The following is a 12,703-nucleotide window of genomic DNA, read 5'->3' as shown; positions in this document are numbered from 1 at the left end:
AAGAAAAAGAGAGAGAGCATTCCGTAAACTACGGAATCACCCTCCGTGCTGCCATGTTACTGCCATCAAATACTCCATTCTGATGGCTGTTCCCCCACATCCGCCCGCCGCCCCTATCCGATCCTTGCAACGGAACTGTCCCGCTATTCTGGCTTGAATCCAGCTTCTCCTCACTTGCACTACCCGACTTGTTCTGGTGGCCATGCGGAGACCGGGTCTGCGGTAGTGGGTTCGGTCATTGACGGCTATTGCACCGGCAAAAACATCAAACACTCGACGGCCATACATAACGCGCGTGATGCCGTCACTGGCATCTGACAGTGCCCCCAAAACTCTTGTTTCTTTTTTTCTTAATTCTTTTTGCGCATTGACTGTTTCACATATCTTTGCCTCCTTTTCACGTGGCAGAGTAGTCGTCGATTATTGCAGCTCTTGATACCCCGCAGGAAGCATCTCTTTACGTCTACCCCTCCAACAATGCCATCCACAGCTCTGCGCCTGCGGACCCTCGGGGCCTTTGCGCGCCATGCGACAAACGTAAGTCTGGGAAACCCAATCAATGATGGAAATCGCATGGGAATTGAGAGTAATTGGTTGACTAATAGTTCCATGTTCTAGCCCACTGCCGTCTTGTCTAGATCATTTTCTGCCACCGCCCGCCGAGCTGAGATCAACAAGGTGCTGCCCTCCGCCACCGAGGCGATCAAGGACCTCAAGGCCAACTCAACTCTCCTGTGTGGTGGATTTGGTCTCTGCGGTGTTCCCGATACTCTAATTGACGAGGTCCTCAAGAGGCCAGATGTTACTGGTCTGACGGCTGTGTCGAACAATGCCGGCACCGATAGCTCCGGTCTGGGCAAGCTTCTCAAGACAAAGCAGGTGAAGAAGATGATTGCTAGCTACATTGGCGAAAACAAAACGTTCGAGACAATGTACCTGACTGGAGAAGTTGAGCTGGAATTGACTCCCCAGGGCACACTGGCCGAGCGATGTGCAGCCGGTGGCAAGGGCATTCCTGCTTTCTACACTCCCGCAGCCTTTGGTACTGTCGTCCAGACCGGCGACCTGCCACTCAAGAACAAGCCCGACGGCTCACCGGATGTGTACTCTTACCCCAAGGACGTCAAGGTCTTCAACGGCAAGCCATACCTGCTCGAAGAGAGCATTGCTGGAGACTATGCCTTTGTCAAGGCTTACAAGGCCGATAAGCTCGGAAACTGCCAGTTCCGTCTCGCCGCTAACAACTTCAATGGTGCCATGGGTCGCAACGCAAAGATCACCATTGTCGAAGCTGAACACATTGTCGAGCCCGGCGAGATTCCTCCCGAGGCCATTCACCTGCCCGGTATCTACGTCAAGCGCGTTATCCAGAGCACAGCCGAGAAGAACATTGAGAAATACACCTGGGCCAAGGACGATGCTGATGCCGACTCCAAGGCCGTCCTAGGAACAGGCGAAACTGCAGCCAAGCGAGAGCGAATTGTGAAGCGAGCTGCCAAGGAATTCAAGAACGGCATGTATGCTAACTTGGGCATTGGCATGCCCATGCTTGCTCCCGGCTTTGTCGGTCCCGAGGTCGAGGTCCAGCTGCAGTCCGAGAACGGTATCCTTGGCCTTGGCCCCTACCCCAAGAAGGGCCTGGAAGACGCCGATTTGATCAATGCTGGAAAGGAGACGGTCACTCTCAAGCCTGGAGCCGCAGTCTTTGGCAGTGAAGAGAGTTTTGGCATGATTCGCAGCGGCAGAATCAACCTGACCATCCTCGGTGCCATGCAAGTCAGCGGAACTGGTGACCTGGCCAACTGGATGCTGCCAGGCAAGGTCAAGGGCTTCGGCGGTGCCATGGATCTTGTGAGCAATCCTAGTGCCACCAAGGTTGTGGTTACCATGGAGCATACCGACAAGAAGGGCAACCCCAAGATTGTCAAGCAGTGTGCATTCCCACTGACTGGCCGCGCGTGCGTTTCTCGAATCATCACCGAGCTGGTAAGTTGTCAAACATTGCATCTAATTTGCGAACCATCTGCTAACATGTTTCTCTCAACAGGGTGTTTTCGACGTCGATTTTGCCCATGGCCTAACTCTCATCGAGATCGCGGACGGAGTCACGGTAGACGAGATCAAGAGCAAGACGGAGGCTCCGTTCAGAGTCGCCGACGACCTGAAGCCGATGCTATAGATGGTTTGCAGTACCATGTTGGGATGAATAAACGGACAGACATGTAATATCGGGATATTTGATGTAACACCAAGGTATATACCAAAAATGGGCGGGTGGATGCTCTCTGGGATGCTGCGTAGAAACAGAACTACCTGTGCCTCGGCACCATCACAGGCGTTTGGGGGCGAGATAGAATAGCGTTGTTTATCTGGACTTGTATGATTGAGTCATCGAGGCATACGGGAAAAAAATAATTATACTTAACAAAAATTTACATCAAATGTATGCACCATCAGCGCTAGGATTTGACTTGCAGCTCTTTGATTTGTGATTTGGGAGGATCATTAGACATCTGAGAGCACTGCCCGCCACTTACTTACGCCTTGCTGACATATCCCACCTTGAGTCTGAATATTCACCGGGCAACTCTTTTCGCAGCGCCACCTCATAATACATGTACTGAGCTGCAACACCACAGGCGCCTCACAAGGCTTGGGCTGCTGGTTGCAAGGGTGTCGCTTGTTTTACACTTTATCTTTTTGTTTCATCTCATTTCCTCTCGTCTATCTCATTCATCGATTGTGAATGAGTCTCGACTTAATGTCGCAGCGCCATAGCCGTCTCTTCACTCTTAGGTGGCTATGAACAATTACGACCCGTCCACCGGCCAAGTCTTTCGAGAATGGACAGTGTCCGGTCGACTCAACGCCAGCGCGAGCCATGACTGGTCGCGGCGGCGGCCGTATCCCTTGTTTAAAACCCGCGGCGCTCGAGGTCCGCGGTCTCTGATGGACATGGCGATTAATGTCATTGCTGATAACATTGGCGATGTATCCGAGGAGTTGCTGGGGTCTATGCCTACTCAGCTGGTCTGGCGCATCTGGCGCTTTTTGGAGGCAAGGTTCGTCGGTTTCATTACGATGTATTATTTGGAGTTTCTGGTTGGGGCTTTGGGACAACTGTCAAAGGAGTTACTGACGAGCTGGTTCTAGAGGTGTAAGCCTCCATGCTTGGAAACTCTTCTCGGCGATATTACTACGTGAGGATGACGAGAAGAGCCTTGGGCTTTATCGGTTTCGACAGCACATTTGTCATCCCGACATGGACCTTGAAAGCTATACCAGACCCCTCGCATCGCTGGCGACGGATTTCATCACTCATCTCGTGCTTAGTGGTGGCTGCCACTTCCAGACATCTGAGTTGGTCCGCCTAGCAGACATGAAAAATCTGGGGGTACTAGAGCTCATCCAACCCGCGGATGAGACGGGCGGCGACTATCCAGATGTGACCGACAACCTCATCCGCGGCTGGACTGAGGCGGAGAATCCTTTCCCCCTACTAAGGATCCTAAGGATCTGGGGCGACAAATCGACTTCAAAGAACTCTCTACGCTGGGTGGCCAAGTTCCCTTCATTGGCATTATATGATGTCGTGGGCGCAAAAAAAGGCTGGGATCCTCCAAACAAAGAGGCAGCCGAAGCCGGCTGGGAAGTAACCGATCTCTCGGGTGGCCAGGAGAATTCTCTGCTACGGAACTTGATGCTCCTAGTCCCGGATGAGCACGTCAACAAGACGCGAGACTCGATTCGAAGCGTCGATGCCGATTTGGTGACGCTCTGCAGCGATTCCCAGTGCGCAATCAAGTTCGTCCCCAATCGAGAGGCGCCTCCGCTGCTGGACTATCTCACAGACACGGGCAAGGTGTATCTGCCCTCGTGGGACCCAGATGCGGCGTCGAGACAGGCAGGGGCTTGCCACGGCATTGCGTTTGAGGCGTGGGCCTTTTGGCTGTACTCGTTCCTTGGCCAGCTCAGCAACGACATAGACGTGGCGAGCCAAGGACACTCAGTAGACCAACAAGCTGTGGCTGGTCCGTTTGTACTGCCTTCGCGGCCTATGGCCTGTGTATTTCTGGGCCACAGCGGGCGAGGAGGCATCACCTCCAAGCCGTCATATGTGAGCCGCGGCTTGTTCTCGACAGGACGGTACATCTTCACTCGTCCGATGAACGCGAGCCGGTACACCAAAGAAGCGGCCAATGGCCAAGAGGAACAGGACGAGGCGAAAGCCAAGCAGGCTTTCGGAAATGGATTTCGACCGTTATCCACCCGGTCGTCGCAGAAGAGGAAGCAGCTGCACGATGTTCTGCAGTCGCTAGCTGGGTAAATGCCGAGTGTAGATAATGGAATATTTCTCATGGGCATTTTTACGATATATATGGCACTTTCACACGAGCCCTCCCGTCTAATAATATAGAGATTGCACGCATGCCACTACGTTGAATCAAAAGGAATAAAAAAAGACGCGACTAGGGTACGATATGTACCGCCGAAAAAATTTATCTCTCCCAAACGCAGCCTCCGAAGAGGGAGTATAGTAGGACAGAGGGTAAGTCAGCGGAAGTTGATCTATCCTCCAGTTTCCCCTCCAGGCGCATCCAAAGGTTGTCGAAAGCCAGAGTGAATTTGAAGGAAATTTTTCTAGTAGGTTTCACTGAAGAAAAGAAAAAGAAAAAAAAATTAAAAGAAAAAATTGTCGGCTGGCATAATATAGTGGTCGGGGTGAGTGGAGTTTGGGTCGGAAAAACGTGGCTGCGGCGTTGGAGTCAGGGCAGGTAGTACTTTGTACTTGGAGATTACCGGCACCACATGCTACTCCCGGCTGGGGACCAAGTCGTTTTGATCATGTTGCTGTGACTCACCAAGTTTGAAGCACCCCATCTATGCATATTATTTGTAGAGTAATTCATGGATATGAATCAAGTACACGAGGGATCTTGCTACCAAATAAACTATACCACGCGTAACTGATCTCCGGTTGGCCTCATACAAGTGGTTTATAGCATAATGAGGAGCGTAGTTCCAGGGCGATGCTTGAAATAATTCAGCTGGCCAATCGCCTATCAGCCATTTTCAATGCTGGAATGACACAGTACCTTGGTGTTACAACGCCACACTGCAAATGGATCCCGCTCGTGCCCTGAAAGTCGAATAGCAAAGGATCAGCTTATTGCAGTAGTGACGCTTATGACTGGAGATAGGGGGCAATGAGTCATATAGAAGCACCTGCTATGACAACTCAGGTAGGGGATCTTGCATTAAAACAGTAGAACTTTTGAAAGCTCGCAGCATCTCATGAGGAATTCAGCGGGCAAGGCTGAGCTGTATCCTCCAAGTACCTCCAAGTACCCCGCTACCCCGCCTCGCTGCCACTCAACTGGCGACTCAGAGAAGTTTGGCCGTAACTTTTTCAACTGTGGGTTGAATTTTCTGGATTTAATACTATCGGGATTTTCTATTTTCCTATTTAAGTCTTGCGCAGTCGCATAGCAACGCAAAGACGGAGGTTGTACCGAAGTTCTCTGCGGAATAACAACAACCTACTCTCGCTCTCACGCCCACACACCCGCCCTCCCTTCTTATTTCCATCTCGATTTCAAGATGCCTGGTGCTCCTGGAGCAAGCTCGCGCGGCCGTGGTGGCAAGTTCAGAAAGTTCACCAGAGGAGGTAAATCCAGCCGTCCATAGGCATTGTTGATCGACAACGCAATGCATGGCGTTTTCACATGCTAACTCAGAACCCCACGACAATAGGTGGCAAGCACTTCTCGCGCAATCTCCAACCTCTCGACTCCGAAGGCAATGCGGTGAGCATGTGGGGCGAGGACGCCCAGCGTAACGAAGACGAGGAAGATTCCGAAGAAGAATCTGAGGAGGAATCCGAAGAGGAGGAGGAGGCCGGCCAGGCCGCAGCTCCAGCCAGCGGCGAGGCCAACCGCGAGGACCGAAAAGCCCAAAAGAAGGCTCGGAAAGAGGCTGCCATAGCCAAGCAGAAGAACCGCATAGTCGAAGTCGGCGATCTGCCTTCTTCAGACGACGAGGAGAGCGATGCGGAATTGCCCGCCAACCCGAACCACTCTTCATCAGCCCGCAAGCAGGCGACCAAGGGCGCAGATGTCGAAGCGATTACCGAGGGCGTCAAGAAGCTGCCCGCCAGTCGACGCGAGAGGGAAGCCGCCGAGGCAGCTGCTGCAAAGGAGAGATATATGAAGCTGCACGCTGAGGGAAAGACGGACGAGGCCAAGGCGGATATTGCCCGTCTCAAGGTCATCCGTGCACAGCGTGAGGCTGATGCTGCTAGAAGAAGGGTAAGGCCCAATACTGGATTCTTTTTTTCGTCTTCTTTGTGTAATATCTTAATGCTGACTATTCTATCTCATGTAGGCTGAACAAGAAGAGAAAGAAGAGCGAGAGAAGGAGCGGAAAGCTGAAATTGAAGCCAGAGAGGCCAAGCTGCGAGCACTTGCTGCTGGCCCAAGCAAGAAAACGACGAAGAAGAAATGAAGACCTTTTCAGGTTGGATTTCTGCGGAGTAAACTGGAAACTAGATTCAATATATCGTTCAAAAAACTTGAAATACTGTGTAATTGGGCTCATCACAGAGTACCTAGAGCTACTAAGCATACAATTACTGAATTGGGTTCAACCATTCCAACAACCACTCTTGTAACCAGGACAGGTGATGCTCTCGTGACCCTTGCTCGTTCTACTTTGTAGTACTTGGGAGCTTATACCATGCCTTAAACGTAGTTTGTAAATCAAGTAGCTAAGAGTTGCTATTTTTCTTTGTTTTTATTTCTATAAATTCCATTATTCTGCAATTGCTCAATAGACTTCACATTATTTTGAGTAAAACAAAGGCTTTTCTCACAATCTAATGACCTGGCTGTCAATTTTTCTGGCGCAGGCGCGTTTGCGTCGGTCCAGGCACTAAGAGGCTACCCCACAGCGAAAGTTCGCGGTACGGCAGAAAGGTGGAAAAAAAATTGGACACCCCAAAAAAAATTCAGGAAAATTCCCCAGCAAGGCCAGTGGCAGAAAAAAAAAAGCATCACCTCACGCCAAACCGCCAGCTATCACCCTGCAGTTTCTACATCATTGGCCGCGGATTCCTCAGCGCCGTCGGCAGGTATCAGATTATAGGCGCTTCCGCCCTTATTGATTTCTTCTTTGTCTGTATATATACTGCCTTTTCGCGATACTGAAGCTAGGATGGCGGATTCATCACTGCAGGTTCGTTTTGGAAGTCCTTTGTCCAGCCCCGCCAGGTGAAAATGCCTGGAAGGGGTTGGGAAACGAGCTGTAGGAACCATTAGCTGACATCGCTGGTTAGGATCGCCTGCGCGATCATGCCAAGGCATTCGATGGCTTGCTGAGTCTGATTCCAGCCAAGATGTACTATGGCGAAGACACAAGCGTACGTTTACCGATTTGACCCTTAACCTTGGCGACCCAACCCTCTCAATCGGGCGGATATCTGTGTGAGATTATCAAGACACTGGGGCTGACGCTGGTTATGTGTAGGATCAATGGAAAAAGGAGAAGCAGACAAAGCAGGAGGCAGCAGCCGCCCGGCGAGCCAAGCTGGATCCCGATAGCGCCCTGAACCGCAACGCCAAAGAAGTCATGGAAGAGCGAGCCAAAAACAAGCGGAAGCTGCGGCAGATGGAGCAAGATGAGAATGAGCCTGAGGAGGAAGACTATGAGCCCGTCAATGGTGTCGAGGCTGAGAAGCCCCTCGAGGGTCTGAAGAAGAAGAACCCAGAGACTCCTCAGAAAAAGCCCAATGCCAACGGTGACGCGGATGCTGAGAGTGACGGTGAAGGTGAAGGTGAAGCACAAGATTCCAAGGACACGCCAAAGCTATCAAAAAAGGAAGCAAAGCTAGCTGCAAAGCGAGAAAAGAAGGCTGAGAAGAAGGCCGAGAAGAAGACAAAGCAGGAGTCAGGCGAAGCAGCAACTCCGGCCAAGGCTCCAGCCAAAACCCCAGTACCCAAGATTGCTGCCGAGACTGCTAGCACGCCTGCGTCAAAGAAGCAGAAAAACAAGAAGGCGGGAAAGGATACCGCCACTCCATCAAAACCTCAGTCGACCCCCTCAAAATCACAAGAAGCTGATGTCAACCACAATGACAAAGCCGATGAAATCATGCAAGATCAGGTGGACGGTCTGGACCCATCTCTAGACTTCTCTGGCCTTCAGAGAGAAGATGACGGCAGCGCTGTATCTGCACCCGACTCCGAACCCCACTCTCCAACCTTTGACTCAACCGAAACCCCTAACGGCCAGCCTGCATCAGGAGAGCTCGCCAGCACAACCACATCCGTCTCCTCAGTTGCCTCATCAGAAAAGCCCAAGCACATCAAGATTCCTGCAGATACCACCGCTCTAAGAGCCCGTCTTGCTGCCAAGATTGAGGCTCTCCGTGCCGCCAGAAAAGCCGACGGAACGAATGGCAAGCCCATTCGCACGAGACAAGAACTCATCGAGGCGAGAAGAGCAAAGGAGGCACAGCGCAAAGCACACAAGAAGGAGCTAAGAACGCTGGCGAAGGAGGAGGAGAAGAGGAAACGCGAAGAGGCACTGGCGTCCAACTCGCCCGGTGTTATGAGCCCCAACATTAGCCTCGACGATGCATCAGGGGGCTTCAGCTTTGGACGTGTGGCATTTGGAGATGGCTCGCAAATGTCTCATGACCTTGGCTATTTCCTCAATAGGGGCAAGAAGAAGGGCCCCTCAGATCCCAAGACGGCGCTTCTCAAGGTACAGCACGAGAAGAAGCGCATAGAAGAACTCGGCGAGGAGAAACGCCAGGACATCGAGGAGAAGGAGACCTGGCTGAATGCTCGCCGCCGTGCGGAGGGCGAGAAGATCCACGACGACGAGGCCCTGCTCAAGAAAGCCGTCAAGCGCAAGGAGGTGGCCAAGAAGAAGAGCGAAAAGGCATGGAAGGAGAGAGCCACTGGCGTCGCCCAGGCCCAGCACGCGAAGCAAAAGAAGCGCGAGGAGAACATCAAGCAGCGACGCGAGGACAAGCTCCTACGCCGGTCGGGCAAGAAGAAGAAGGGCGGCGCCACGAAGAAGAAGGGTGGACGACCCGGCTTCGAAGGAAGCTTTGGAGTTGGCGGGAAGCGCAAGTAAAGAGACGACTTGGCGACGATTCGCATGTAGCCCCCTTTTTGTCGGGCCTGTCGTGTTGTTCGATTAAGAAAAAGCTTTGTACCTATTTCATGGCCGTCCATCTCATGAGCCTGCATGGCAGTTCTCTGGTTGTTCTTGTCTTCATTTGCTTTGCTCTTCTTCCCTTTTTCTTATTCACATTGTTGCTTGGACTTTTTGTTTTTTTCATCTACATAGGGCGAACTAAGCGTCGGAGGCGCAGGGCATGGCATCATTTCAAATGTTGACCGTATAGGAGGGAGAGGGAGGCTTTACGGGTCATTTGTGGTTATGTATGGCCGTTTTGAAGGGCGGCAAAAAGTGTTCTAGGTATTTCACTCACGATGGCTGACGAGGTTTAATACTACATTGCAAAAACAAATGAAGAAAAAAGAGGTCTCTCTGATCGTGTACAAAAAATGCTACATATTGTGTTTTTTCCCCCATGAAAGAAAGAAGAAATATGAAATATGATGTGGGCAGAAAAAGAGGTCTGAATTGACGCCGTTACAAATTGCGTTTCTCCCCAAAATCAGCATTACAAAAAATCATACGCAAAGCATACATACAGCACATACGTCTCATTCTCCAAGTTTCCCCTCTTCCCAACTTCTCTCCTCTCCTCTCCCCCCCCTTCGGAATGTGGTAGAGCAGCAAACATTTCAGAAACAAGTAAAAACAAGAAAAGAAGGCGAATAAAATTAGTAAAAAAAAGGACTTCCCATCTAGGCAAGGCAAAAGGACTCGCTTCTTGATCTCTCTCACTCTCTCATATTTTCCTCTCTCCAACCATTGACTTCCCTTTTGTTCCCTTTCCCTTCTCATATACCCTTTCACATCTCCTTTCGTCATATACCCTTTCACAGCCGCTTTCGTCCTTTCTTTGTGTGTGGTCGTATTTCATTTCAGCCGTTAACCTCCCGACAGCAGTGAAAAAAAATGAAGAAAATAAAAAGAGATGTAAAACCCTCTCCGCCCCTATTTCCCACTCCCCCCTTTTCCCAAGATAAAGTGACAAAGAAGGCAAAGATTTTCTTTTTTTTTTTGGGTACTGTTTTTTTAGATATGGTTCGAGAGACGAGCATGGAAGGGGGGAGGTTGGATAAAAAGGAGGTCTTGTGGTAAGATATTTTTTTAGAGAAGATGTATCCATAGAAGGAAGGGGAATCGATTTGGCCTTTTGTTTTTTGTCATCATTACAATCGAATTAGGAAGTGGTATAGTGGTCGGTTCGTCCAGAGCCGGTCGGGGTTTATAGAAGCGAGTCGAGTCTGGTAAAGACGCTCAGGCAAGCAGCCACGATTTCGAGCTGCAGTTCCTTATCCTTGGCCTTGTTCACCTCCTACATCGCAACACCATATTAGCACTGTATCCCTCTTGCGCATAATCTGCCGTAAACGGGCGCATCTCACCTCGGCTATGACCTGCGGTAGGTTGGCTCCGATGCCATTGCCCGTAGCCTTCTTGCCAAAGGGATACTGGCTGTAATCTGCCAGCAGCTCGTCCGTCTGCGCAAACGCTCGCTCCCTGGCCTCGTGGCCCAGCGTGGACAGCGCATTCTCCAGCACGTTGGCGGCGTATGCGGCACACACCATGGACACGGTGCGCAGGTAGCGGAACTCGAGGTTCTCGGGCAGGAACTGGCTGCCGTTGAGGACGACGGTGCGCTGGGTCAGGACGTTGCGCACGCGGCGGCGAATCTCCTCCTTGGCTCCGCCGTCGGCAACGGGGTGGGTGGCCATGTCGAAGAGAAGGAAGTTACGCTTCTCCGTCCGTAGGATGCCCTTGTCAACCAGGCCCTTGGCTAATCGTTCGCGGACCTGCTTGAGCTGGTATCCTATCTTCATCAAGTTCCAAGTCTCGCCTGGTTTTCAGAGCATTAGCCAATGCATTGGTCAGGTACGTGTATTCACAACACACACAAGGCCGTGGCAATGTCGCGGGCTACACAGATTAGGGTGGGGGACAAAGGCAGGGGTGGCCGTACCGCTCATCAAATCAATCCAGGAGCTGACGCTCATCTTTTCGCTCTGCTTCATCATCTTAAGAGCCTCGTCGAGCAGCACCTCGCCGGTAAGGGTATCGTCTATCACTTCAATGTTTCGGTCTGCCAGGGGGAACCGTCGCCGTGCCGGATCCTTTTCCATGCTGATGCGCCCGCGGAAGGCAAGCTCCAGCACGATGCATCCTCGGAGCGCGTACGAAATGTTGTCGTTCCAGAACGACAGATACCCCTAATCACAAGGCTTCGGTCAGCAATTGGGCGCCGCCACGCAAGCAGGCACACACACGCACCTGTTTGTCCTTGAGACCAAGCAGCAGCACCTCCTCCATCATGGTCAGCTTGGGCTGCTTGCTCCGCTCGGCCGACTCGCTAATGTCTCGAGGGTCAAAGGCAATCTTGTGGCCGTTTTCGCCGCTCTCGTAGCTCGTCTCGGGGCCGTTGTCTCGAGCGTCGCGGGTCGAATTGGTCCTGGAGACGCCGTTGCTGCTCTCGCCCTCGGTGCCAGCAACACCGCCAGCTCCACGGCGTCGCGTCAAGCCTGACGAGGACATGCTGACGGCTTGGTAGATTGTTGGACAGAGGTGTCGATTAGGGAGGATGCGCCGATTCTGGCGAGCGTCGTCGGATCGTCAAAGGAGCCCAGCCCCAGACCAGACACGAGTCGGTGAGAATCGGCGAGCGAGGCGGCGGGCGAGGGGCTTTTAAACAATGAAAAGAAACGGCCAATGCAGCAGAGGGACCCCAGGCCGATGTTGGACAGCGCTGTCACGCACAAGAGTTGTATGGTCTGGCAAATCTGCGAAAGGTCCACAGGCGTCTAGGAGAGATGAGGTCCCTGGTAGTTGGTGGGCCGCGTCAATGATTCGTCCAGGCCTGAGGCTCTGTGCCGTAGCAAGGATCAATTTGATTGATTGATGCCAATGGCGGGAAATTTCCAGCGCAGCAGAGCGACCAGCCAAGTGCCTAGTTACGGCGATTACAGCGCTAATGGGCCCTGAAAACATCAACTGATGAGACAACTACGGAGCTGTGCCGCACTGACGACACCGGCGCTAGGGGGGGATGGGGGTCTTTTGGGGGGAGCTTTCGGCGGGCTTGGGGCGTTTGGAGTGGGATTGATTTGAGCCCTGGCGCAAAATTGGGGCAGCCGCGTGTACTCGCAGCACTTGGCATCTGTACTCTGTGCAACGTGATAAGGTACTTAGCAGAGAGTACGTGTAAATACGATAAGCTTAATGCAGGACTTTGAGTCTGCGATTGGATGTAATCCGGCAAAATTGATTGAACCATGAAACAAATGAGGCGATGAGGCTTGATACGAAGTGGTTGACGGGGAGGTTGAAGGCTGTGCCGTTCTGCATATGTCTCAGACACAGGGACTACTGGCGGAATATTACTGACTGTCAAGGTTGCAACTAAGGCGCAGTTTTGGAGCTAATGTCTATACGAATTGAGGCCGAGTTGAGAACCAAAAGGAGAGACAAAGAGAGCGGGAGAAGCCTTCCATGTTCTATTATTAGCACTGAACCGGATTACCAA

The 12,703-nt window shown here is 51.9% G+C and overlaps 5 protein-coding genes across 5 annotated transcripts; 4 read left to right on the top strand and 1 right to left on the bottom strand.

Moving 5' to 3' along the window:
- Window positions 1-477: 477 nt before the first annotated feature.
- On the top strand, window positions 478-2,179 carry T069G_03135 (coenzyme A transferase domain-containing protein; the record flags this gene model as incomplete). The annotated part of the gene is made up of 3 exons (XM_056170345.1): window positions 478-537; window positions 619-1,986; window positions 2,048-2,179. The coding sequence occupies 3 exons, from the start codon at window positions 478-480 to the stop codon at window positions 2,177-2,179; spliced, it is 1,560 nt and encodes a 519-aa protein (XP_056031237.1).
- Window positions 2,180-2,802: 623 nt separating this feature from the next.
- T069G_03134 (uncharacterized protein) lies at window positions 2,803-4,327 on the top strand (the record flags this gene model as incomplete). The annotated part of the gene is made up of 2 exons (XM_056170344.1): window positions 2,803-3,062; window positions 3,154-4,327. 2 exons carry the CDS (start codon window positions 2,803-2,805, stop codon window positions 4,325-4,327), a joined length of 1,434 nt encoding a protein of 477 aa, XP_056031236.1.
- A 1,274-nt stretch (window positions 4,328-5,601) lies between these two features.
- T069G_03133 (casein kinase substrate phosphoprotein PP28 domain-containing protein) lies at window positions 5,602-6,504 on the top strand (the record flags this gene model as incomplete). The annotated part of the gene is made up of 3 exons (XM_056170343.1): window positions 5,602-5,668; window positions 5,755-6,308; window positions 6,385-6,504. The coding sequence occupies 3 exons, from the start codon at window positions 5,602-5,604 to the stop codon at window positions 6,502-6,504; spliced, it is 741 nt and encodes a 246-aa protein (XP_056031235.1).
- A 708-nt stretch (window positions 6,505-7,212) lies between these two features.
- T069G_03132 (surfeit locus protein 6 domain-containing protein) lies at window positions 7,213-9,141 on the top strand (the record flags this gene model as incomplete). Its single annotated transcript, XM_056170342.1, has 4 exons — window positions 7,213-7,233; window positions 7,334-7,417; window positions 7,525-8,160; window positions 8,203-9,141. 4 exons carry the CDS (start codon window positions 7,213-7,215, stop codon window positions 9,139-9,141), a joined length of 1,680 nt encoding a protein of 559 aa, XP_056031234.1.
- A 1,270-nt stretch (window positions 9,142-10,411) lies between these two features.
- On the bottom strand, window positions 10,412-11,715 carry T069G_03131 (golgi phosphoprotein 3 (GPP34) domain-containing protein; the record flags this gene model as incomplete). Its single annotated transcript, XM_056170341.1, has 4 exons — window positions 10,412-10,501; window positions 10,572-11,023; window positions 11,147-11,393; window positions 11,455-11,715. The coding sequence occupies 4 exons, from the start codon at window positions 11,713-11,715 to the stop codon at window positions 10,412-10,414; spliced, it is 1,050 nt and encodes a 349-aa protein (XP_056031233.1).
- Window positions 11,716-12,703: the final 988 nt, after the last annotated feature.

This window comes from Trichoderma breve, chromosome 2 (genome assembly GCF_028502605.1).
Source record: "Trichoderma breve strain T069 chromosome 2, whole genome shotgun sequence".
Classification (NCBI taxonomy): Eukaryota; Fungi; Ascomycota; class Sordariomycetes; order Hypocreales; family Hypocreaceae; genus Trichoderma; species Trichoderma breve.
Note: the sequence above shows the minus strand (reverse complement) of the source record. Positions and strands in the feature narration are given on the sequence as shown.